The 27552-nt window shown below is 50.4% G+C and overlaps 1 protein-coding gene across 1 annotated transcript in view; it reads right to left on the bottom strand.

Annotated features, from left to right (window-relative positions):
- ASIC1 (acid sensing ion channel subunit 1) overlaps positions 1-27194 on the bottom strand; it is a 99313-nt gene extending 72119 nt beyond the window's left edge. Inside the window, exons 1-3 of the mRNA XM_075061000.1 lie at positions 26403-27194; positions 25549-25943; positions 20847-21042 (exon numbers count right to left, since the gene is read on the bottom strand). Of these exons, the coding sequence (XP_074917101.1) occupies positions 20847-21042; positions 25549-25913 (561 nt within the window). The 5' untranslated portion in view covers positions 25914-25943; positions 26403-27194. The remainder of the gene's footprint in view (positions 1-20846; positions 21043-25548; positions 25944-26402) is intronic.
- Positions 27195-27552: the final 358 nt, after the last annotated feature.

Genomic DNA, 27552 nt, shown 5'->3' with positions numbered 1-27552 from the left:
GTCCTCAGCAATGGTCCAAAGCCTAGCAGCTTACCAGAGGAGTATTATTATTCATATTACAGCCAAGGACCAGGGGCTGCACTGAGCAGGGCATTGCACATATATCCAGGAAGAGACAGTTTCTGCTCCAAAGAGTTTACAGGTGGGAGAAAGGGAGTGTTGCTATTCTCAGTTTACAAATGTCACATGGAGGCTCAGTTGCAGAGCTGGGAACTGAACCCAGATTTCCTGACTCCCTGTCCAGTGCCTCAACACTGTGGCATTATTAGAGGGGTTGGGGAAGGACCACAGTACAATGCTGTTGTGTATATTTTAAATAAATAAGTACAAACAGCATTACCGGCATCAATTGAATTAGATTTTTTAAATTCCTTCAATTTTAATCAAAGGTAACAGTTGATTTAAAATAAACAACCATGGACACCTGATGCGTTGTTTGTGAAGTGCCCAGCACAACAGGGGCCCAACATTAACTGAGCCAACTGGTCCCTACCACACTACAGATAACAAACAGAACAACAAGAGTCCTACGAATACATTAGCCTGACACCGTCCCTTTAATTCATACAATTTGGCTACTGCAAATCTAGTTCCCTTCATGGTCATAAATTGTAATGAAAGTGCCAGTTTCAGAGGGGAGGGGGAAGAGTAACTGCAGGTGGGATTAAAAGAAAACACACACACACACACTTTTTAATGAACTGCAGCCAGGTTGCAGGCTGTGTCACCTAATTAAAATGCAAAATCAAAACAGAAGACCTGAAAGCACAACTTTTCCTTCTGCCTCTGATTGTCTCAAATCTGAGTATCAGCACTTTCTGGCCTCATGAAATATTGAGCCTCCGAACTTCCAACCGCAACACATTCTGTCAAGTCATTTCTGAGGGAGTGATAGGGGTAATAAATGTGCTGCTGCCATATCTCCATAGAATGCATTGTAAAACTCTGCTCCTTTCCCATGATATGGGAGGGGTTCATGAACAGGCCTGATGATTGACATCGCAAGAACTGACAACAACCCTCTTGGGTTTCATTCTCCGTGGCCTTGGGACCCAGCAGGAATAGGGCATTGGCCTTGAGAAGACCTGGCAACCTGTACCCGGGGGCTCCAACTCTACTCTTACAGAAAGCAAGGATGCATGTGGCATAACAGCCATGCACAGCATTCGTGAGCAAAATGCCTGCCCCACTTCCCATGCACCAGCTACCCCTCCAGCACTGCATTCATGATCTGGGCCCTAAGACACTCTTGTCTGTGCCCTTGCCTGGGGCAGGCCCACGTGACCCTGATAGCAGACTGACAACCCTGATGAATCAAGTACAGCCTTCACTCCACCAGCATGTTTCAGCCTGGCCTGGGTTGCAGGGATGCCTGGAGAGAGTCATTAATTCTTATTCTGCCATGATGGGGCTGAGGGAGAGGGCCAGTCTGCTGACACTGCCAACAGGGCCCAGAAGCAGCTTTGTAGGTGGTTTTTGATGATAGCACCACTGGAAATCAGACTGGTCCCACCAAATAAGGCTCACGGAGGACAGCAGGTGGGGGACACGCTGAGTGGCCAATGACCTGGACCAGATTCAAACCAGCAAATCAGAAGCCAAAGGAGCCAGAGAAAAGGAACCTGGCAGCCCTGCAAGGGAATCCTCAGAGGCTTTTGCTCTCAGGGCAGCATTATTGAACCTTTGGCCTGTGCTTCCCATCAGCTAAGGCGATATATTCAGCCCCCTAATTGGAGAGGGACCTCCCTGCTCCCCTACAGCATCTCCTGTTGGGAGAGGGAATGACAGGGGCAAATGAGAGCTCTCCCAACAGCCAGTGATACTGACAGAAGATCTCTGGTTCTCTTTGTGGCTGCCACTAACCCAGTCCCAGAGGTGGCAATTAAAGGCTCGAGCAGCTAGGGATGGTACCCAGTAATCTGGAATTTGTCTCTCACCTTGGAGGAACCTATTAGTCAGGTGGTCTGAGCATGGGTGGAACCCCATAGACAGGGGCTGCATTGGGCGGGGAATCCCAGCTGGGGATGGGGCTCAAACCCCTGGTTACTGTCCCCCTTTCCAGGCAGGAACAGACCCTAGGCCATGCTCCCATCAGCCCCTGGAATCCCATCTCACTACTGACCCCCGCTCTAGGCACAGACCAATCGTTTCTAGCATGAGCCCTTTGGCTCCATCAGAGCTTCCAGCTGACGTGGTGACCTCGATCTCCAGCCTGGCCTTGGCCGCTGGCCAGCAGCACATGCCATGGGGATGTCATTGGGGTCTATCATACAGGCAGCTGGCCGGCTCCTGCTCAGCACAGACCAAGCCACAGCAAGGCCCAGTGGAACAGCAACACCCCCCACCCCCATTACCTGGGATTCTGGGAGGAGGGGGAAGCTCCACCGGAGCCAGAAGAACCAGCAATGAGGACTAACTCATCCCCACGTTTTCCTTCCTGTTGGGTGTGCCCCATGGGAGAAACAGTAGGGACTGGGCCTCTGGATGGGCCAGGCCTTGAGGCACAAACCTGTCCAAGATCTAGTGATGGTTCAGTCCCAGCGTCTAAACCTCCTGCTTTGGGATCTGGATCAAGAGTGAAGACATAAGACCATCTCCCCATCATCCCTCGGCATGGGGGGAGCTGGGGTTGCAGGTACAGGGACTAGAGGCAGGATGGGGAGCTGGGGTACAGGTCAGGGATTCAGATGAGGGGCAGTGGGCTGGGATCTTGGTTGTGAATAGTAAGCTGAAAATTCTTGCCATTTTCTGGATTTATCATCTTTTCCTGAATTGGAAAGAAGTGCACTAGAGAGTTAGAGCAGGGGGAGCTAGGAGTTAAGAATCGTGGGTTCCCATTCCCAGCTCTGGGAAGGGAGTAGGGTCTAGTGGGTTACAACAGGGGAAGCTGAGAGTCAGGACTCCTGGGTCCTATCCATGGCTCTGTGCTGGCTCACGTGAGGTTAGATGCCAGTATCTCTACATCCGCAAATGCTGGCCCAGCTCCCTCTCCCCTGTGCAGTATGGTCCATCTTGCCTATCTGCCCTCCCCCTGCACATGAGCACCAGGAGGGCGCCAAGCCAGCACATTGTGCTCTGGTTACAGCCCCTGCCAATGCTAAAAGAGAAACAAAGCAGACAAAACTGTCTCTCCCTCTCCCTTCTGTGCTTGCAGCGATAACAATGATCTAGATGTGGAAGCCACATGAAGAAGCTGGATTCAACTACATGAGAAGGGAAAAGAGCCCAGCCAGACCTACCACTGTTAACCCCTTCAGGAGCATGCTCCTTCTCCTACCAGAACACCTGCACTGTCTGTCCTTTAATGCAGGGTGCTCTGCGTACCCTTCCCTCTTGCTCATCTCCCTCCCTTCAGCAGGCATCCCATCTCTCCAGAGCAGGGGTCTTGGGTTACTGCAGAGAGGGAGCCAGGGCTGTAGTTCATAAATAATGAAGCAGCAAGTGAGCAGAATTGATCTGAGCTGCTAATAAGTGTCTGAGTGCAGGAGGGGCTGAGGAGGGGCGCACTGCTCTCTTAGCCCCAAATCAGGGGGAACCTGGAGAACCCTCTCCACTCCACCCCCCACTTCCTACTACTGCATGCATAGAGTCTCTGCCCCTCGCCCTCCCTTGCAGCACAGCCAAGCATTTTACATTCCCAGTGTGGTGGTGTGAATGAGAACAGGCCCAGGAGGGCCAATTTGGCCTGTACGGGTATGTCTACACTGCAATAAAATGCCCAGGGCTGGCCAGTGTCCACTGAATGGAGTGTCCACACCCCATTCGGCTCCCAAGGCCTCCAAAGGTGAGGAAGGGTCCCCAGTGAGCAGCGAAAGGCAAGGTTTGCCAAGTCCAGTTTGGGGGAAGCGAATGAGTCACCAGCTCTGTTGCCTTCTCTTGGTAATTAAGTGCAGAGCAGTGGGGAGAGGAGCCAAGCAGCTGCCTCCCAGACAGGTGTCGCACTTTGGTATCATGTGCCCACGGCCAGATGAGTGGCCACAGTGGCAGCTCCTGGCAAATGAGGCAGAGGTATCTAGCCCACTGGACCCCAGCCCCTTACAACACCTGCCCTTAACAGTATTGCCAACTCTTGTGATTTAATGGCAAGTTTTGTGATATTTGCTGTTTTTCTTAAGGCCTCAGCTTCTGGAGTCATGGGATTACTAGAGAATCTTGATTTAATTTGAAAAAACTTCAAGTTTCTAGCCCTTGGGGTTGCACAGAAAAGGCTGAAAACATGACCCAAGTGCGACCAGGTTCAGGCACTAGACGGCAAATCTAAAGAACCAACAATGTCTTTTATGTTTAAAATCTCATTATCTTGACATCAATCTCTGGACTTTTTGGGGACCGACTCATGATTTTTAAACACTTAGGGTCTCCCTCCATCTTCCCCTGTGCCTCCCTAAAGCCCCCACCCCTCACATCCTCCTCTGCCCCTACCTAAAACCTGTACAGGCATCTGCCTCCAAACCCCACACCATCAGACACGTATTCAGCTCTTGCACTACAATACCACCTGTGCCCATCCTCAGTATCCGTTCCCTAGAGAGATTGAAGGGTTCAGGCCTCCTCCCCTCCCCTCCAGGCAAGGGGCAGTGCCCAGGCCCAGGAGGAAGTACAGCTGCAACAATAGGACCTTGGGCTTAGATGCAGAACCAGCACTTTTGGGAGCTGGGTCCCTGTTTCATCTGAGCTTTTCTGGTAAACCCCAGAAGATCAATGATCCTCTGGAGAGCCTGGGCCTCATGTGAGCAGGAGATTTATGATTATTACTCCCCACAGTAGGAGAACAAGCCTTTCTGCTGGAGAATCAGGCAGGCTGAGAGCTGGGGGGAAGACTGGGCCAAGACTCACACCACAACAGGACTCCAAAGCAGGTGTGATGTGGTCAGCCTGGCAAGCATGGACAGCCCCACCCCATGAGGGCAGGAGACCAGCCAGAGGGAGAGAGCCCACAAGGGGTGGGGCCAGGGGTTCTCCCTGCTTGCCAGGCTGCCGACATCACTCCTGCTTTGCCTGTTGTGGTGAGAGTCTGGGCCCAGTCTTCCCCCCAGCACAGCCTGCCTGATGCTCCAGCAGAAAGACTTGTTCTTCTATTGTAGATAATAAGAATAGTGCTAATAAAAGCCAGTGCAAACCCTGCAGCCCTGCCCTAGGCACAGGGCCCCACAGATCTCATCTGGCCTTTTCATTCAAGCGCAACATTCTCCGTCCTAGCACTATAAACAGCAAAAGCAGCATGATCTGCAGCCCCCAGAGCCCTTCATGCAGGCTACATACAAATGGCCCTCAGAAGAGACAATGAGACTACTGAGATATCAGCAACAGATGCAAACGGCAGTCCTGGGAACTTGTGGGGTAGAGGCTGGAACTGCACTGGTTAGTTCTCAGCTTGCCACTGTACAGCAGAGGTCTCCAATGGGAGTTTTATTCCTCCCTCCCACACATAGATGGGGCACAGCTAGAGACTGCTCTGTGCCACTGGAGACCCCTCCATATCCTAGAGCCCCAAATCTCTTGGAAATCAGCATGGGCCTGTGTGCACACTCACTAACCAGTAAGGGTACCCACCTGCCTTGTTACCATCACAGATCACACACACAGCCAGCCACAGACATGCCTGCCAATTAGGACAATGAAGGGTTGAAGGGTGCCCCTAGTGCCACAGCCCAAGCCAGGCAGCCTCTGCGCTGCATGGAGCTGGCAGCAGCTCCTCCATCCATTCCCCTGAGGCTCCTTCCGCTCTCCAGCTCTGTTTAGAGAGTCATCAATTTCCCACTTCGAATGTCTGAGAAGTCCAATAAGATCAGGGAAGAGCTTCATTTCCTCAAGCCAAGGGAAGGTGGGAGGCTGCATCCCCAGAGAGCCCCAATTACCCTTATGTGATGATAAACACATTCCCCTTTGCAGCAGCCACAGCTGGCTCCGCCTGGCACCTGCTGCCTAGGGCACAGCTCTCCTTCTTCACCAGTGGCAAAGGAGGAAGTGCTGGAACCTGGGGGCAGGTGTGGGGTGTCCACAGGCACAGTTAGAAAATTACTTTCTCTGCAGACTATCTGTGAAAAAGCAGCAGCAAGGCAAGAAGCCTCCACTTCTCACGTGCATAGTTGTTCCTGTGGCCAGCCCTCTGCATCTGGGCCATGGCAACCTTCTTCTCCTGGTCACTGCTGGAGGCAGCATGATGGACTGGATGGATCAATAGTGGAGGAGGAATGCCAGGCTGACAGGTCTCCCATTTCTCTTCAAGTTCCAAAGCATTCCCAACTCAGCAAGAGCAGCAAAAAGGCACCCAAAGCCAAGGCCAGGGTGGGAGATTCCTTGCAACCTTCTGAAACCCTTATGTCTCTCAGAAATGTGGTCATGAAACAAATGGAGCCCAGAATTTTCATCCTCTCACTACCCTGCCCCTGATCACAGAAGGGGCATGTCTAGCTGCTATGGCTGGAAGTACTGCATCAGACTAACAGTCAGTTTAGTCCATATCTCACCTCCTGCCATCCCAGAAAAGATTCTGCCTCCTAACATGCTGGATGTGCCCATCTTCTCCAGCAGTGTCCAATACAGAAAACTTCATCAGAAGATGCTTTTTCTGACCCACAATACTTTTGGCCTATGAAGTGATACTAGGCAGGGGCTCCTTTTTGATCCATGACCTCCGCTGAAGTTGAGGATGAAGCTGAGCGTTGCAAAGGCTAGAGGTTCCTTTTCTCCTACTAAATTAAATACCCAGAGCGGAATCATGAGTTCCTGGGAACAAGGAACATCTCCATGAGCATCTGGGCACACTCTTCACCAGTGAAGCCATCAGGATGGTATCAAAGTATAGCTGCAGCATCCCTTTAAGGCTGACCGAGCCAAGGCCTAACTGGCTCCATTACCCTGGCCACTCTCCCTCCAGAGGCAGGAGGTTACTTACATCATCAATTCTGTTACATTAATGGAGAGATAAAAATCAATTAGAGCAGCACATGGCATCAAGCCGCTGACACAGGCAATCCTGGCACTTGCAGGGCCCTGGAGGGTTTAGCCCCAATGGGCAGAGCAGGGAGTGGGGAGAGCTGGGTGCAGAGGGCAGAACTGAGAAGGGTAGACAATTGGGCAAGGAGGTGGGTGCTAAGGGCAGAGCCAAGGCTGGGACTGGGACATATGGAGCTAGCTTGGAGGAATGCAAATGATGGAAGGGACTGAGAACTCCAGATTGGTACTAATGCATGATGCAGGTCCAGGGCAACGCCATGGCAGGGAGTAGGGGGTAGGAGAAGGAAAAGCCCAGGCATCCCCAGGGCAGACCCATATGGAACTCAGTGGGGACAGACATACCCTGAGTGCCCAGGGTGCAGCCATGCAAGGGAGCCTGGCAAGCCTGGCATTTCCAGCCTGTAGCTTTGCCATGGTTTGGGGAATCCTCATCTCCCATGGCGGAAGGGTATGCGGAGTGGTAATTGTGCTGCTTGTAGCAGACGGCAGCCATATGAACAGATGGCACCAGCTTCTGAAAGAGATTCCACACACATGCAGCACGAGGCCCCACACAGCTCCCTGCAGAGACTCCAGATCAGATAAGGAGTGGGATTCAGAGATATTAACTCTGCTCGGTGCAGAGTGTATGTGCGTGGGGGAAGACCAGAAACACCATTGGGTCCATATCCCCCGACGGGTCTCCCTGGCTTTGAGTGCAGAAATGTCCCCAGTGCTACCCTCCTAACCGATGCTCATGGATTCCTCAGCAGGGAGGTGGGGACGGAATGTGCCACAGAGACTGAGTGCCCCTCTACATTACATGCCCCAAGCCCATTCTCATATTATGGGATGTTCGATCTGGGAGGTGTCTTCTTCTGAAGGTTTCCCCCTCCCCATCCTGCCCATGCTCTGCAACAAACACAAGGGTCTATGACAATACAATAACATGACTGCGACTGCTGTCTTCAGGGCTAGTATTCTAAATACTGCATCCCAGGCACTGAAAGGCGGATGCAGAGCACTGCAATATGGGCAACAGAGCATGGACACAGAGCTCCACACAGAGGGCACTGCAGCACAGGAACAGAGCATGGGTATTACCGTATGGTCACAGAGCACCCCAGCCACAGATACCACAGGGCGGGCACATAGTATTGTGTAAGAAGGGCTATACTAGGCCAAAGGTCCATCTAGCCCAGTATCGTGTCTTCCAACAGCGGCCAGTGCCAGGTGCCCCAGAGGGAATAAACAGAACAGGGAATCAAGTGATCCATCCCCTGTCGCCTATTCCCAGCTTCTGGCAAACAGAGGCTAGGGACACCATCCCTGAGGTGCCGTAAGGTGGGTGCTGAGCACCTCAGGGCAGAAGCAGAGCATCACAGGACAGGGATTGCAGTAGAGACACAGTGCACTGCAGGTGCCACAGGGCAGATGCAGAAAACTGCAGCACGGGTATCACAGCACAGATGCAGAGCCCTGCTGGTACCACAGGGCAGGTGCTGAAGAGACGGCAAAGAGCATCGCAAGGCAGGCATCACAGCATGCATGTAGAATAGGGTGCTGCAGTATTTTATCCCCCAAAAGGGATGCTGTTCCATCTGCCAAGATCCCTGAAGCAGTCCCCTGGGGGGCAATAGGTAGGAGGCAACCTCTGCTGCCTTATCAGCTTCCACAGTTATTACAGTAACGACAGAGCCTCATTTGCATTCTTTGTATCTCACCTAAGCTCTCTCTTCTGCTGGGGACAGATAACACGGCAGCTGTGATGCATGGCATGAGAGCTGCTGAGCTTGGCGATGAAGTCACAGCTCTTCCTGTCTTCCCCCACATGCTGCTCCTTGACAGCAGATAGCCAGCCTTTCCCCATTCGTCCTCAGCTGTCTCTCTTCCCTCGTCCTTCCTCCCACCAAATCTCCAACTCTCCCTGCTTGGGAACAAAGGCACTAAAGTTGAATAGCTGCAAAAAGGACCAATGTGAAAAAGCAACAAGCCCTGTTGCCACAGCAACAAAGCCCAGCATCCCTGGCTGGATACATTCAGGCTTCCAGGCTCTCTGCAGAAGTCTGTGCAACTGAGGAATTACCTGGGTTGCCCACCTGCACAGAGCCATAGGGGATCAATCTGGCTCTGTCTACAGTATGTGGCTGGATGAAATATCTCTTGCTCCTCAAATGGGTGACGGGAGCAGGGTTCCCACCCAACCAGCCAAGGAGATGAGGATGCTTAGCGTCACAGGCAGTATGAGCTGAGAACTCCAGGGCTGCAACCCTACTCTGGGAACCAGGGTATGTTATTGTTTTGACCACAGGCCTGGTAGCTACGAGGTCCTGATTCCTAAACCTAGCTCTACAGGGCAGCGTGGTACAGCAGACAAGAATGGGGATAGGAGCCGCCTCTGACATTAACACCTCCTCTGTCATGCTAGGAAAGGCCTTTATTCTCTCTGCACATCAACCTGCATGTCTGTAAAATGGGGACAAAAATATTCACCGACAGCTTCTCAGGGAGAATGAATCAATGAATGCTCACAAAGCAGGAGAGTGGCACTAGAACCACCCCATGACTGAAGAAACCAATGGGCCATCTTGTCTGGAATCCTGTCTCAAGTAGCTGCCAGTGCTGGGGGAAGAGAATAACCCACCTATGGAGGGTGGGACTCACCACGAAAGTGCATCCTCATGGCCAAGCAGCTCTCTTCCCATTTGGGGCCCCTAACAGCCGCTCTGGCTCTCCAGTGGGTCTGCCTCTTCACATGACTTGGCCCTCCAGCCAGGTTGCAATTTAAAATCTGCCCCTTTTCTGTGGTAAGAATGTCTAAACTCAAAGGAACAGAAACACTTCTGTCCTAGAATCAACCCTCTGCACACTCTTCACCAGGCTCTGCTGAGCTCTTATTCTGTCGAGAGTGCTGCCTCCCAGGATCTTCTCCCTGAATGTCCAGCTCCTCCTGCGTTCCTGACCTTCAGGGCTTCTTCCCAGGAATGGCTCTTCCCCCAAGCCTGCTTTAGGAGTCTCCTTCTCCCCAGCTGCTTTTTCCCTTCAGAGACCGTCTCAGTACCAGAGGTCTCCTGCAGGCCCCTCTACTGGTCCTTTTCCCTTTACTCCAGGCCTCCTTCTAAAGTCCTGCTTTCCTAATTTTGCGCCTCTTTCAGGACTTAAATCCCTTTTCAAAGCCCTCACCCAATCCTGCCATTCTCTCAGGGCCTGTTCCCCAGGGATGCTCCCTTCCTCTGCAGGTCAGCTTTTCTGGCAAGCCTTCTCTCAAGGTCCCTGTCCAGGGATGTTCCCTTCACTTACAGCCCAGCTTTCTGATGCTTTTACAGAGCTTCCTCTCAGGATAGGATCCCAAGGCCTTTCCACCTGACCCTGTGCCACCTCTCTAGCCTCAAGCCCTTCACTTACAGTCAGGGCCGGCTTTAGGGTGATTCCACTGATTCCCAGGAATTGGGCCCCGTGCCTAAGAGGGCCCTGCAGCGTCCAGAAGAGCGGCCCCGCACTCTCCGCAGAAGTGTCACCGGAAACAGCGGCAACCGATTGAGCTGCCACTGAATTACTGCCTCTATTTTCGGCGGCAGCTCAATCACTGCTCCTGTCTTTGGCAGCATCTCGGTGGCAGCTCTTGCTAATCGGGCCCTGCACGTCCTAAAGCCGGCCCTGCTTACAGTAGCCATCAAGCTCCCCCATTGGCCCTGGCACCTCCTCCAGGTGTGCTCCCCGCTGCCTCTTACCCCTTAAGCGCTCGTGTGTGTGGGGGGGGTTATTTCTAGTCATATCACCCTTCTAATTAGCCTCACTCTACAATACTATCCCATGCTTTCTGATCTCAAGCTGCTGATCCATTTATGTGCTGAAGGGTGAGAACTGAGCCCCCTTCCCCTTCATTAATCCCAGTAGGTTCAACTGCAGAGGCAACCCTTCTTCATAGACATTTCATACCCTTGACCAAAATTGGCTAAGCTATGTGACTCCACATTATCCTGCTGCAGTGAGAGCTGCAGGTTACATATACATCGTGGAAAGAAGCATTTCCTTTAACTGTCCTCTGTTTTATGTCTTTTAGGGCCCTTCTGCTCCCTCTTGTGATCCTATCATGGGAAAGAAAAAGCAGAGCACCTATGTGGTCCTGGCCAATGCAGCTGGGTATCACAGACCTTCTCCACAGCAATGTAGAGCCTAGGGTTCCCTTAGAGGGATGAGAGGAGAAGTAGACTGGAGAGGATCTTCTCTGGCTTAGGCAGGTGCCTGATGGATCTTGAATACAATGGCTGCATCCGCAGAAGCTGGAGGCCCATTCTGAAGTGGGTGGTGAAGAGACCCACAAACTTAGAGAACCACTGGTTTCCAGCAACCACCAGAGTACCTCAAACATGCAGAGCATTAGAGACTGCAGAAGTCCGAAGAGTTCGTCCTCAGGTGTAACAGCACCCTAGAATGGCTGGGAGCAGAGGTGGGTCTATCACCTGGCATGCAAGCAAGTGGGAGCTGGCCATTTCTGGTGCAGGGGAAGAAGGCACAGGTAGTGCTGAATGTGATGGGAAGAAGAGCTTGGCCTCCTCTTTCCCAGACAAAGTGAACCCCAGCAGGAGAGGGTACACAGCCTGCAGAAGAGGAAGATGGTGTGGTCTCTGGCTGAAGCAGGGTCCAGACAAAGGGAGCATCCCCTTCCTTCCCCACTGGAAGCAGAGATAGCGCCCTTCTCCCAAGCTCAGGCCTTTCTGCTGATGCTGAAGTTGCTCACCTGTTAATTCTAGTTTGCTGAGTCAGCAGAACAAGCTTGGAGAAAGACTTATCCAAGTATTTAGACAGAAAAGCAGTGAGAAAAAAAAGAGTGGCAAGAGTGAGCATGCAAAGAGCACGAGAGTTCAGAGCAGAACAATCGGTGAGAGCTCAGAGCGAGCAAGCATGTGCAGAGACAGCAAGAGCATGAGAAAGAGTGGGCCGGCCCAGTGGGTTCAAGGCAGGGGGAATTGGGAGCCACAACTCCAGGGTCTGCTACTGTCCTGCTGAATGACCTTGGTCAAGTCGCTTCCCCTCTCTGAGACAATTTCTCCATCCCTTTTATGGGGGTAGTTGATATCTCCCAGAAGGATAAAGTGTTTATAATGCTCCATGTAAGTGCTAAGCATTGTTATTACATTAGCTCTGTCCTCTTGCTTCAGCTGCTTCTAACTGGCACTGTCTGTCAACTCAGATAAGTGCTCAGTGTTGCAAGCAAGGGACAAAGAGTCCTCCTGCACGTGCTTGCAATGCTGTTAGATTCACATTCTGGCATTTGCAGCTGGTCCATGCTGTGCTTAGAGCAGGAGCTTTGACATCTCATGGAGCAATCTTATTTCGCTGGATTGTTTGCTCATGAAGTGCATTCCCAGGCAGGGCTGTGTGTGTCTAAAGACCATTTGTCTTGAAATTCAGCCATCAGGAAAAATCAGATAATGGCAGGATGTTTGCATGAACAGCCAGTGAGGCTCAGGTTGACAAAGAAGAGGCTTGTGGAGTTTCTGCTACATCTCTCATCTGGTTCATAAGACATTACAATCAAGTCCTCTCTCCTAGATGAAACCACAGGGTGACCTGAGCCTGGGGCCCCATCTCCTGCAGTCCTGGATGAGATCACTCAAGCTTAGTGTACCATTCCCTGTAGTCCTGGATGGGGCCATTGGTTCATCTGCTGCAACTGTTATTTATCAGGGATTTGAAGTTTACAAAATGGCTCAAGGTTAAACAGGGGGAAAGCTTGCCATGTTCGGGGGGCTCAAGGGGAAAAAGGTAAATTTTTGGGGTGATAATAGGACATCTACATGTCTCAGATGCATTAAAATATAATTTGTCTTTGAAAACGTGAGCCATTCCACAATTCCATGGACACGAACTTCCTGGGTGCCAGGAACAAGCCCAAACAAAGGCATAAAAGTAGTTGCAAAGAGTGTTGCCAAGAATTTCTTGCCAACTTTGAGCCATTCTATTAAATGTAGAGCATTATTTGCCACAGTTGTAATGTCCCGGGGACATTAATTCACACGTGGTTGAATCCCATCCCACTCCTGACCTAGGATTTGGAATAACCAAAGACCCATTTCCTACAGCCACTAATGCATTTGCGTAACTTTGTTCACATGAGTAGCCCTATTGGAGACAACAGAGCTACTCATGAGAGTTAAGTATCGGCAGAATTGGGGCCAAAGAGATTAACTGCAGAGAATCCAGGAGGTTTCTAGACTGAGTCCACTGCAGGCTGAGGCAGTAGTTGGGAAACTTAGCCAGTGCTGTGTGGATACTCAGGCAGTGAGAGGTGATCGATACAGCTCACAAATATAGACCTCACTATCAAATCTCTGTGCTTTGATCATAGTCACCTCCAATATAAGTAGAGCTGGAGAGATGGTACAAACTTGAATTTTTAAATGAATTTGCTGTGACTATGTTCATGTGCCTTTCACATTCATTTTCCCAGGGAGAACTCCATGAACAATCTCAGCCTCCCCTAGTTTTAAAGGAATCCTGGGCCAATATTCTCAGAAAGGAAATCTTGAATCTCAAACATTTAGCTGGAGAGCCTGACTGTAAGAGTCACACCCACCTGCCCCATACAATACCATGTGATCCGTGTGGCCAGTCAACAGTAGCTTGTATATCAAATGCTTGTAACCAAGGAGTTACTAGTAAAGAATTCTATGGCAAACAATTTGGAATGACAAAATAAAGACCAGAAAAGTGAGACAAATTCATCTACAGGAGGAGGCAAAATGCATCTGTTAAAGGAGTTATTGATGATTCTCCAAACTCTAGGCGTGACAGAGAAGCTCTGAGCAAGCAGAGCCAGGGAGGTATGACCTCGGCCCCAACTCAGAAATGCAAAGTTCAAAGGCAAGGGGAAGCAGAGCTCTGCAGGAGGAGCCTGTATCCAGGCTGTCTGTCTGAAGGGTGGAAAGAAGGGAGCCAAGCACACAAGAGAAGAGGAAGAAAAAGGAGCAGAAAGGGGAGGGTTTATGCAGGACCATGACAAGCGGGAGGAGTAGTGGTGGAGGAATTCAGAGCCCAGAGCGCTGTCTCTGGCATAAGAGGAAGGTGCTAACATCCAACCCATGATAAGAAAACTGTACAGGGCTGTACATGGGATGGGAGAGGGGGGTTGTTTGCCACAGGTGACTGGCACTAATTAATTAATTATTCATATCCAGATCTTAGTATGCACAGTGTTACATCGCCAAACTGCTCTGCCATGGCAATAAATAACTCAACCCCATTCCCACATCATCCCTGCAGAACACTCATAAAAAGATCCTTGGTTCTCTGCTACCAGCATCATCTCTCCTCTTCCAATCAGACCTCTCTTCCCATTCCTCTTAAAGAGGCAGGACCCCCAATATCAAAGCAGAAAGAACTGTTTCAACCAGGGGCAGCTCTAGCTTTTTTGCTGCTCCAAGCACTGCAGGCAGGCTGCCTTCAGCAGTGCACCTGCGGGAGATCCCCGGTCGGGTCCCACAGATTCAGTGTATCTGCTGCTGAATCCGCGGGACTGGCAGACCTCCTGTAGGCGCGCCCCCGAAGGCTGCCTGACTGCCACCCTCGCAGGGACCAGCAGGGCGCCCTCTGCGGCTTTCCGCCCCAGGCACACACTTGGAGCTGCCGCTGGTTTCAACCAAAGCACAATGCACAGCCCTTGACACTGAGGCTACTATAAGAGCACCATACACCAGGCTTGAATCTGCAAGTTGCTGAGTGCCTGAGAGGTGCTGACAGTAACAGATCAGAAGTCTGGATCTGGGCCTAGGCCCAGGGCTGCAAAAGGTCCTGCCAGGGCTGGTGCAACCATTTAGGCGACCGTCTAGAATGCTGGGATTTGTAGGGCGCCATTTTCTTCGGCAGTGACCACGGCGGCCAGATCTTCGGCCACCCCAGTCGCTGCCGGCATTTAGGTGGAGGGAGCTGGGGCAGAGGAGTGAGGGGACAGCCGCCTGCAGCAAGTAAAGGGGGGGCAGCATGCAGGGGAACTCCCCGCCCCAGCTCACCCCTGCCCGGACTTCTCCCCGAGCATGTCGTGGCTGCTTCACTTCTCCTGCCTCCCAGGCTTGCGGCGCCAATCAGCTTAGGCACCACAAGCCTGGGAGGTGGGAATAGTGAAGCAGAGATGGCAAACTCAGGGCGCTCACGCTTGTGCACAGAGCAGGGGTAAGCTGGGGCAGAGGAGTGCCTCAGGGCAGAGGGTGGGGAACTGCTGCAAGGGGGGTGCCTCAGGGTGGAGGGGAGGAGCTGTCGCGGGAGGAGGGGGCGCTTCGGGGCAGGGTGCAAGGTGGAAGTTTCGCCTAGGGTGCGAAACATCCTTGCACTGGCCCTGGCTCCTGCTCCCCTCATTGCTGCAGGCAAGGGAAGAAAGCTGCCGCTCAGCTCCCAGAGACTTGGGGGGAGGGGGTGCAAACCGTGGTGTGAATGAGAGGGAATCCCCAGAATCTGCAGTGTGTTTGTGGCCATGGTCTCACAGAAAAGGCTCCTTCAGATGGCCCCCAGCACAAACTAACCAGTTCTTTTAATGCAGCGGAGGCTGCCACTGTCCATGCAGAAAAAAGCCTGTGGCACTGAACCTAGTTCAGTACAGCGCTGGTGGAAGTGATCCAAGCTGGGAGGAGGGAGGCAGAGGCAGCAGAAATTAACCTTTAAGAAAACCTCTTAAAAAGCCTCTGGCAGGTTTTTCCATCTTTCATATTAAAAAACAAAACCGTCTGAATGTTCCTGCTTCTCACATTGTCTTGAAAAAAAATCTCACTCCTTTCTTGGCTTACTGCTTTTTAAGGCTTAATACAAAGCCAGATTCTGATGTGATGCTCTGGGAAAAGCCTGCCCCAGGGCTCATTCCAAGATAATCGGATATGAATTACAAACTGGATAAACAGCACTAAGTAACACAGTGACACCACAATCCCCCCCAAAGCGTCTCCAGTGATCTATGGCTGCCTTTAAAGGTTTTTTCCCTTCTGGGCAGATGGGTCTTTCCCAGCATAGCTCTACCATTACTTGAGCAAACTCCCTGGAGAATCAGCTTGGAGGGCTGAGTGGAGAGAAAGACAGTGAGAAGAGGAAGTAGATGAAAAGTGGGGGGAAAGATAGATGGGAGGGATGAAAGAGAAGAGGTAGGAACAAGTTGATGCATGAGAGGCTGAGAAAGAAGGGAATAGAGTAGAAAAGACTGGCTGAGTGAAAGGGGGCTGATTGGATGGGGGGGAAGAGAGAGAGCGCGAGAGCGAGCGCGTGCACGTAACAGACATTGGAAGGGACAAATGGATTGCTAGATCATTTTCCTCAAGTGAAATGATATTCTGCGTTAACACAAAACACCCCTGACAAGGCCCCTGGAGCCCATGTGCAGGGAAATATGGCCAAATATTTCATAACTATTTCAGTGAGAGGGGCTGCAGGAACTCAAGTGATGCAAAGGCAGTGACAGAGCAAAGGCTTCTTCTAACATATTATGCACAAAACGTGCATGTCCAAGGCTGCAACGGGAATCCAAAGAGCAGCATAAATATAGCACGGAGCCAGCTTTTTGTAATCAACCTGCTCGCAAGACATAATCCAGGAGGGAATAACGAAACAGCCACTGGTATATTCTGGTTGTTCTTCGTCCCAAGTGTGAGACGCAAAACAGACTATGTTCTAGAGCAGAACCCTTACAAAGAGAATGGACTAATCCAGTGCCACATTGAGCAGCTTAGACCTTTCACAGATTGGAACAGGGGGATCTGAACCTAACACGGAATCTCCATTAGCTGTTAGCAATACAGGGCCTAGGACACACAGTGCAACAGCTCTGACTCCATCCACAGGAGGGTAGTGCTGCCCATGCGAACTACATAATTCATCACACTGTTCAAAATTACTGATTAAAACAATAGCTGCAGTTATCTCCTCTTTTGATATACACTGTCTAATCAGCAAGCAGTGACACTGAGATACTGTTCCATTCAGCCCCAAACATACAACTCTCATCGTGGTTTATCATCACTCCTGCTGCAACCCCCATAACAGGGACCATTGATTTAGCATTGGATACAAAAACCTCCTTGCATATTTGTGAAATCCACTATCAGCTAAAAACAAATGTGCAGGATGGCTCAAAGGCCGGCACCTCAATGCTACCATCAGTCCAGTTCATCCTGCTGAGAAACGATCAGTCAGAGGCAGCTTGTACTGCCTGCTTCTGGGAAATCCAATCAGTAAGTCCAAACTGATGGAGATGTGGAGCTGAGGTTCCTTAAGTCATTTGGAAATGCTCAGCTTGGAGTACTTATTGCTGTCATTAACTGCAAAAACAGAATAGTTTGTACTTAAATAATCACCTTTCATTGAGGGTCTCAAAACCCTTAACATACATATAAGAGTTAGGTGTTAACAACACACTTGAATGCATTATGTTTTATAACCATCCTCCTCATATGATGTGGGTAAATGTGAATTATCCCCAGTTCATAGATGGAGAAACTGAGGCACAGGCAAGGGAAGAAAGTTGCCCAGTGTCAAAATAAGGTTAGTTTGACAGAGGCTGGAGTTTTCTGCTCCACCTACAGATGACACTACCGTGGGTGTACCAGAAACACATGAAGAACACCACTCAGCTGAGTGAATGTCTGAACTGCTCACTGGTGTAAGTACTGCTCAGGTCATACTGTATAGACTGCAACCCATGGCCAGTGTCTGAGGACCCAACAGTGCAAGACTGATGCTGCAGCAACCACCACTTTCCACTTCTGTTGTTCCTGTCATCTGAGAACGTGAGGCTCTTTATAAACATGAATTAATTCTAACAATATCCCCACAAGGAAGGAAAGAGGAATATAGAGATGGTTTCACTCCCACACTGAAATGCAGCCATCTCTGGGGTGGAACATAGCTACTGTTTAACAAATGAAACAACATGGCAGTTAATGAAGAGGAATTTTGTATCCCACTAGAACCCTAGAGGGAATTTAATGAGGCACAATGGAATAACTTGGGCTGCAATGTGACCTGGACACCAGCATTTGAGCTAAGTGTCATGGGACCTCTAATGACAATAACCATCAGTACCTCAGCTTTCTGAGACAGCAGCACCTCATCTCATTACTCTTGACGTAGTCCTCCCAAAGATTCCCTCTCCCGACTTGGTACAGACTCAAGAAGCAAGATGCCACCTACAATGTCATAAACAGCACCTTCTGCAACATCAGAGGTTTACCAACCAAATACCAACCCAGGCCCAACCCTGCTCAGCTTGTGGAGAATTCTAGCATGAGGGATGGCTGACTTCTTTGGAGGTGGGTGGGGGAACCTAGCCTGGATTTGTGTTTCTTCCAAAACCATAAAGCCAAAGAAGTAGGACAATGTTCCATTATCAGCACCACAACTGAGCCTGTTCTCAAACAAAAAAAGTGCCAGCTCTCTCCACGGAACTTATTAGCCAACTTTCAAAGTTCTAGTATTGTATAATTTATAGATGCACCTAAGAGAGAGGGAGAGACACCTATCATAGAGACTCTATTGTGTATCGGATCTGTGTGTCAGAATGAAACAAACACTGCACAGTACAGAGGGAGATGACAAAGCTCGAGTGACTGAAAATTATATTCCACTGATACATGGAGTGTCTGTGTGTCTATTTATGTTTCTCAGTCTTGTCATTTGTCTTGCTCACTCTCCCCAGATTTTCTACTGGTGACATCTCATTACTGTGCCGCTCCATGGAAAAGAGGGTCAAAATAGAGGGCAGGGGCCTGAGATCTGGGGAGAGGGATTTCCTCTTACTCCATGAGAGTCTGCACTCCTCAGGCAGACACTTTCTGAGACTGTCCCAAAGGCTGCTCTTGCAAAGGGGAAATGGTGCAGAGGACATACTGGATAGTTCACTTGCCATGGATGTACTGGCAACCAGAATTCTAAAATGTAGTGCTAGAGAGAGAGAGAGAGAGAGAGAGAAAATCTAGACTAAAGAAAAACTGATAAATGGAGAGAGAGATAAAAAAAGATAGAGCAGGAGAGAGACACACAGATTGAGAGAGAGATTAAATATAAAGAGTACAGAGAACCAGGCATGATCTGAAGTTTGTCACTCAGAGCAAGGAGCACCATCAGGTCTCATAGAGCTGGCACTAGCCCTCAGCACTTGACTTGACTTCTGAGCAGAGGGCTTTCAGTTCCGCTACCTGTTGGCTCTAAGACCTTCCCCAGACCAGGGGCTGTGTTAAGTTCTCAGTTCCTCACCATCTGCTGCTAAGTTCCTCAGCCAGGCAGTGGTTAAGCAGCAAGTAAACACTAGGAGCCTCCATTCAGTTTGGATGTACATTCAAAAGATGTGACATTTATCTTGGGAAGTCTTCAACAGACAGTCTCTCCTGGCATTTGGTCTGGATCTTTGGCTGCATTTTGGTGGCGGGGGGGCCTTCAGTTGCTCCGTGTCTTTGGCAGTACTGAAGGGCCCCCCACCGCCGAAATGCCACCGAAGACCTGGACCACTGCCAGGCCAGGGTTTGCGGGGCCCAGGGCAAATTGCCCTACTTGCCTGCCCCCCCGCCCCGGGCGGCCCTGAGAAAATATCCCAAATGTGACCCAAGTGTAACCTAGGTCTGGCCTGAAACAGTGTGCTGGTTCCCCGTTAATTTCACTGAGTTGTTAGCACTAAACCCTAATGATGGGTCTTTAATAATGTCAGTATTAACTATTTCACTGCTTCACATTTTAGAAGATGGAGTGGAAGAGAGAGAGGGACGTGGCTACAAGCAGGCAAATATCATATATATAGCTGGCAGCTCCCTCCTTTCTTGGGCATGGCAATTCAAACACACAGAAACCTGGGAGATCCAAGTTGGCTTCACATAATTTCCCTCCTCATACTACCAATGGTTCCTGCCACACCTGTAGTTGACATGATCCCCATCACTGGAGGTTTTAAGGACAGGTTAGACAATCAATTGACAGGGATGGTCTAGGTATCCTTGGTCTGGTCTCAGTGCAGGGGGATGAACCAGATGACCTCTTGTGGTCCCTTCCAACCCTACATTTCTATGATTCTTTGATATGTCATTCTGCTGAATGAGAGCCCCCCACCACATGCACACCTTACCACTCCAGAATCATTGCAGTCTCTGTACCAACCACTTTGGCTCCTGCAGCACAGCATACCCACTTTGCTCAGTATCACTTGAGCCATTAGTTACTACCAGGACTACCACCTCCAGGATCTGCCCACTAAGGGCTGGAAAATTTGCCATGACATATATGTACATGATTATGGTGTGCCCACCTCAACCCCTCTGAATCACATTCCCTGTTCAATTACAGAAATATCTACACAAATGCCACAGAAATATCTGGCAAAGGCTACACAATGTCCACAAAGAGCATGGATAGATGCAGATCCAAGTGTATCCTCTCTTGAAAAGTTCCCCCTCCTTTTGAAATACCTGCTATTTGGTGCAAGCCAGTTCTCGTCAAAGGCAAAGGATGTGCTATTCAGAGACACAAGAGAGTCTGTATAGCCACTGAGAGAAAAAAAGACACAGAGAGAATGTTTCAAGTCCCCCCTCCAGCATGTCACCATCACAGACATATCCACCCTGGACACAAGACTATACCATATCCACAGTAATTCCCATCCTAGAAAGTGGCCACAGAAAGGTTCACCACAGAGAATCGAAGTAATGTTTGCAGAGGGTGCCCACAAGCAGCACCCACCATGGGCCACCCCCATAATGTCCCACATCAGTTCCTGTTGTGCTCACAGCAATGCCAGCCACAGATCCTACACATGGTGTAAATTCACAAGACATCCTCATCTCAGGATACAAATCTAGATTAGAAAAGCAGTGGCATGATCCAGATTGCTCTAGGCACAGCATTATTCCAAAGGATTAGGAGTAGAGGAAGCCCACAGCACTTACCACTTTGAAGTCCTCTGGGTTGCATTCTGCTCCACGGAAGAAGCAGGACAGCAGCATCTCCCGGATATCATGGCCAGCCCGATCATAAAACTCCAGCATGTTGAAGGGCTTTGGCTTGAAGTTTCGGAAGTTGGCCTTATCTTGTAGGATCTCCAGCTGCTTCTCATCAGCCATCTGGGTGTCTGGGATCTCATACCTGGGGAAACAGGGCAGAGAAACTTCATAATCCTCGTTGGAGAGAGTCCTGCCCTCGCATATACAGGTGCAACTCCCACCAAGCTAATCTCTGCTCTTAATGTCACCGATTACTTCAAAAGGAGTTATTTCCACATTGACACCAATGTCACTGATAGCAGAGCTGGCCCACTAATTTACGTGGGATGTCTGTAATTGAAGGATAGAATGTAACCTTGTCGTACAGCTCCAGTGTAGAGCATCCAGGCACCTCCAGTACTGACACAAGACTATGTCCCCTCTGCTGTAGAACAACACAGCACCTGGGAACCTTCAGCACTGAAATATGCCTCTGTCCCCTGGGCTACAATATAGCACAGGGCCTAGGCACAAATGCCAAGTTTTGTGCTGCTCCATGCGTGACCTTTTAAGAACATTATTTAACCACACAAATTGCATATTTGCAAATAATTTCCATAGAACCATAAATTTCAGCAAACGACAACACACCTTGTCCCAAGTAGGATGATCAGCCATGGGAAGGGCTTACCAAGTGCCATAGTGGATTGTCCATCACTAGCAGTGTTTAAATCAAGTCTGGATGTTTTCTAAAAGAGGTGAGGTGAGACTAGATGATCACAGTGGTCCCTTTTGGCAGGCCATGGAGCTGCACAAGACGTGCCAGCTCTGGTGGGTGCCTGCGAGGAGGGGATGGTGGGTGCTGGTGATAGCTGAAGGTGCTGGGATGCTGGCAGCATGGGTGCTGGGATGGAATAGAAACACGATGATGATGATGAACAAGTGTGACGAACTGGGACTGTTCCTAATGTTTGCTCTGAATACTGTGTTGGTGCCTCAGTGTCCCCTAGGCAGTTCTTAAGTATCTTGGTGGTGGGATAAGGGTGTGTGATTGCTACAGAGGAAGGGGCCAGTGCACCTAAATGCCGGGCACTCTGTCTCCTAGCAACTGATGGCCTGGGCCCCTCCTCTGCAAAGGTGCCAGCTGAAGGTGTTGGAGACAAAGGGATCAGGTGACCTCCTGGCCCGGGAAAGGAGCTGAGCAGAGAGGAGGGGCTGGAGGGGTTGGTTAGTCTGGAGCTACCTGGGGATAAGGAGTGAAGTGCAGACCTAGGGGTCTGGCTCACTGCCCCCCAGAATGGACCCGGCCGAGGGGTCTGGTTCGCTGTATCTACAAGCTCTGTTTTAGACCCTGTTCCTGTCATCGAATAAACCTCTGTTTTACTGGCTGGTTGAGAGTCACGTCTGACTGCGAGGTGGGGGTGCAGAACCCTGTGGCTTCCCCAGGACCCCGCCTGGGTGGGCTCGCTGTGGGAAGCCCACGGAGGGGCAGAGGATGCTGAATGCTCCAAGGAGAGACCCAGGAGGTGAAGACGTGTGAGCTTCTTGCCCTGAACAAGTCTGCTCCAAGGGAGAAGAGGCTCCCCAAAGTCCTGACTGGCTTTGTGGGGAGCAGTTCCAGAGCATTGCCCGGGGACTCCGTGACAACAAGGATAAGCAGGGGTCAATCATTCACAACTAATACGCAGCCAATCTGCATTTTGTCATAGGAAGCCATGACACTGGGCTAGACGGACCACTGATCTGACCCAGCATGGCCACTCTTATGTTGCACCTTTGGGGCAGCGTGACAGCTACCTAACAAAAGCCTTGCTAAACAAAAGGCTAGGACAGGAAATGAGGAAGGAAACTACAGCTGACTGAGAAGGGGGGTTGTGGAGAAAGAGGTAGGGATGCTGAACGTAACTATCAGAAACATAAATGCCCAGGGTACAGGTTTAACCACAGCTCTGACAACCACCAGCATGGGATCTTTTCATGTAATCTGAGCAAGACAGCACAACATCCTTCTAAGACTATACTGGGGCACCGGCTCAATACTAACTGAGAGGGAAGGCTGCCCTCTACTGAATCACCAGCACCTCTCCTTGCAGTTCTGGAGTGAGCTAGTCCAACCTGGCTTAGCTTGTGCAATCTGACAGGCTGGAAGGAGGTGCTGATACAGCTGCAGGCAAAACAGGTTTTGCCAACCTACTTTAAGGTGAAGCCTGTGTGTGTCTCCATGCCCCCTTCCTTCCCCTCTTATAACTCATTCATGTACTCATCCTATTCGCACAGCCTCTCTTTTATTCAGTAGATGAAAATGTCTTTCCTCTGTTGCCTTGGGTCCAGATCCTGCTCGCATTTTTATGTCAGTGTGAGTTTCCCTGTTGACTTTAGTGGGAGCAGGATGGGCAGGGCCAGCTCCAGGCACCAGCAAAGGAAGCAGGTGCTTGGGGCAGCCAATGGAAAGAGGTGGCACGTCCAGGTCTTCGGCAGCAATTCAGCGGCGGGTCCCTCAGTCTCTCTCTTCCTCTTTAAGCTGCTGCTGAAGTGTCGCCAAAGAAGAAGAGAGGGAGTGAAGGACTGCCACCAAATTGCTGCTGCCAAATGGAATGGCATGACTGAGCTGCTGCCGAAGTGCCACAGGTTGGCTTTATCTTTTTTCCACTTCATCACTTGGGGCGGCAAAAGAGCTGGAGCCGGCTCTGAGGATGAGGCATTTATTTGCAAGTACTAGGATCTGCTTGAACACTGACTGAGGATTCACACAACAGATCGGATCGAATCTGCAGCCACTTTGGGCTTGTTTACACAGTGCAGCAAAGTGCTCTACAAAGGTATTGTTTGGAGAGAGCTCTAACGTTGTACTCTAACTGCCCCATGTAGATCCTGCTGGCACACTAACATGAACCTTTCAGAGTGCACTAGCAGGGTCTACACAGAGCAGTTGGAGGACAACACATTGCAGTGCTCTACAAGTCACATCCCTGTAGAGCACTTTGTCACACCATGCAGACAAGCTCTTAGGGTTTCATGTTTGTGCCTATGCTGCACACACTGGCCACAAGGATCTTCACAGCAATAGCCAGGGTATTACTCCAAAAGCGAAGGCCCATAATATCAGCTCTTAGCAGTACAGGGCCTAGGACACACAGCTGAGCAGTTCTGATTCTCTCCAACAGAAAGCAATGCTGTACCCGTGTGCACACACACACCCCAGTGCCTGTCACATTCTGCAGTGACATGTGCACAAGGATCATTAGTTTTCATGCGCTCAGGCATATTACAGAGAGCAGTTACAACAGGAGCCAGATCATTCAAAGAGCAGGGGCTGCTGCCAGTTTAGAATGGCCAAGAATTGTCACTGACAAAGGCTGGGGACTGGGCAGGGAGCTGCCACCAACACGGCACAGATATTGGATAATACTGACAAGCCTGTAAGTGGAAAGCAAATGCATTATGGGAAGAATTGATAGTGACCCATGGGCTCTGTACCAACATGGGGAAAATCTACTGGCACATGGACTGAATTTTAATATGGGGAAAGTGCATAAAAGCTCTTGGGTCCCATACTAATGTCTGGCAGAAGCATCTATGGGAGTCCTTTCCTACACAGTGTGGGCGTCAGGGCATTATATTATGGCCAGTTCCTCACTGTCCCATCCCCAGCTGGCCAAGGGAGTTTACATCTCCCTAAAGTATAGATAAAAACATTATTGCCATCTCTCCTGCCATCTCCTTGTGGTACCTTGGATCTGCCTGCACATGCCACTCATCCTGTGGACAAAGACTTGCCAATACGTGCAGAGCTGTTTCGCTTTCCTGCAACTGACCATTGATGTGAGGTGTGGGGTGCAGGAAAGCAATCCATGCCACACCCTCCCCTAACATACCCACCAGGTCTACTAGCCAAGCACCCAGGGTAGCTCTAGCATCTGAGCCTCATCTTGAGGAGCAGTGTGTTAACGGGATCACTTTGGGCCCCTGCTCTCAGTCTTTTCCTTTGTTGGCAGATACCAGGAGGACCCCAGGCCAAATTCAGCTGTGCTGTTGACTTCATTGGAGTTGTGCCCATCCATGCCAGGGCTGTACTCACCCATCATCTCATCTTTCACTTGCATACACACAAAAGAAGTCCTATTATAGCAGTCATAGCATAGGGCTGCTGAGGCTGCCCACGTTGGTGTGCCCATGTCCCCTCCCCAGCCACTCACACAGGTGGCAGTTCTTTTTTCCCCATGGGAAAGTGCCATTTTCCCAACTACCAGTGGTGGGGTGGGCATGAATGGGATCAGGGTATGGATGTTATCTTGGGCATTCAGGAGCAGATAGACATGCACTGCAGAGGGAACTGCTTTAGATGTACATATGGGACTAAAAATTAGTCCTGAACATTTAAATTAGGCCTGAATACTGGAGCGTCATATCTCCATGAATGTATGCAGGGATGTGCACATGCAGTGTGTGCAGGTCCACATGGTACATGGAGCCATGTGTAGCTTATGCAGGTGCACGGATGTATCTCTAGTGCCAGAGTATCGTGCCTGTCAAACACCTAGGTGCAGATGCGCACACAATGCCCTGTTGGTTGTGTGCACAAAGATGTCAGCACATTCAGACGCATGGTGCTGTACTGTCCCATCTGAGCTCATGCAGCACCCTCAGGGCTTGGCTTCCCTGGACCCACCTGTTATTGAGCAGAGCGAGAAGCTCCCCAGCATGGTACAGGTCATTCTTTGTTACACGGCTGAAGCGGAATTCATTGAGGTTGCAGAAAGTGACAGCAGGGAAGGTCAACCTGGTTGTGGCCACTTCATCCAGCTTGGTGACATGAGGGTAGAGGAAGTAGTATTGGATTCTCTCCGTGCAGACATAGGCCAACAGGGCCATAGAACCCAGGAAGCAGAGAGTCCAGATGATGCGCTTGAAGGAGAACCTCTCATAGGAGATGATGTGGGACAGGCCATGCAGAGTGGAGCTACTGGCAAAGGCCTGAATACTGACTGGATGGCCATTCTCCACCTCCTCCTCGTCCACTTTCAGGTCCATCATAGTCAGGGCTGAGATACAGAGCGGGCCACTCTATGAAGAACAGAGGAGCCCATTACTCCCAGCACGGACACATGGACAGGCCAGCCTAGATGGTGTTGCTGCTCCCAGGCTAAGGACCTCAGCAGGGACAGCAAAGATGCCATAGCGGGAGAGGCAGTAATGAAAGGTGCATTCCCAGTGGACTCAACATCCCAGAAAATGGAGCGAATGACGGGAATCCTGGGAGGATGCTCACAGCTGCCTCTGAGGCATTCCATCCCATGCACTGGGTTTTTGAACACAGTCCCTTGTATTTCTACATTCCTCTCACCCTGTCTTTGTCACTGTGATGTCCATACACCAAACCTAGTTACCATTCTTCCCCATACAACTCTTTCACAGGCTTATCAGATCCTCCCCTTTTCCTCCACCTCCTCCCACCACACACACACACACACACACACAGCACTAGCATGTCAAGAAACAGACCAAAGAAACAAGAATCCAAACCTGAAGGCAGGGTCAGTGTCCAGGGCTGGGTCCACACTGCTCCTGTAAGGCTGGTCCCAGCAGCAAAGAAAACAGGTCCTTGCACTAGGGTGGACCTCCCTCCACCTCTCGCTGTCTGGATGAGAAGAAGGGAGTGAGGGAGACGCATGCACGGAAGGATGTGAGAGTCACAGAGACTGGCAGGTGGAGGAAAACCAGAAAAAGGGGAAGAGAAATAAAAATAATCCTAACTCCTCAGGTATCTTAGGAGGGAAGGTGTAATCCTGTGGAATCTGGGCTGCACCAAGGAGCCTGTTCACTGCAGCTGCTCAGGGAAATTAAAGGAGATCATAGCTGGAAAGGAGGCAGCTGAAGGGAGAGAACAGCGATTGAGAAAGAGCGAGCAAGCGAGCAAGCATCTGTATCCCTGCCAAACACATGGATACCTCCCCTTGGGGCTATTCAGAAGCTTTTTATTCCTTCAGATGCATAATCCGCATGAATTCATTGTCTCCATGCTGGTGGGGCCCAAATGGCGAGAGAATGGGTCCTGCAGCGGCTGATGGGGCGCTCAGTGAGAGTGAGCGAGGGAGAGAAAGACAGACCAGGGGAGAGGAGGAGGAGGAGAGCAGCTCTGGAGGTACTGAGGCAGTGATTGCAGTCTGGCTGTGCTGTACTGGCTGGCAGAAGCCGTTGATGCTGATGCTGTGTGCATGTGGATAATGTGTGTGTAAGACACTCTCCCATCCCCCCTTGCTCTCTTAATCAATGCTCTGCTCCTTTCTTGGCTGATGCTACTGCCTGCCACAATCACACCATATCCTGATCAGGGAACAATCCTGCACTGGCTGAGGCATGAATCCGCCGATCTAATAGGTCTTTGCCATACCGTCCCTCCTAGGATTCTCAATCACAATGTTACCAATTCATTCCAAATTCAGTGGCAGAGCCTGGTCTGTAACAGCAGCATTGCTGTGACCAGAGCAGTCTCTATGCTTTTGCCTCTGTTCAGTCTTTGTGATGGATCAGTGAGGCCAGAATAAGAAGGAGCTGAATAGTCACTTGTCTAAGTTCCTCTCTCCCCCCGAGGCTGGCAGGACATTGGTGAATCTCAGTGATTTATTTCTATCCTCTGAAACTGTTTGGGCCTGATTCTCTATCCCCTGCACAT

This window comes from Chelonoidis abingdonii, chromosome 26 (genome assembly GCF_003597395.2).
Source record: "Chelonoidis abingdonii isolate Lonesome George chromosome 26, CheloAbing_2.0, whole genome shotgun sequence".
Lineage (NCBI taxonomy): Eukaryota > Metazoa > Chordata > Testudines > Testudinidae > Chelonoidis > Chelonoidis abingdonii.
The sequence above is the reverse complement of the archived record's forward strand: the minus strand, read 5'-3'. Positions and strand labels throughout refer to the sequence as shown.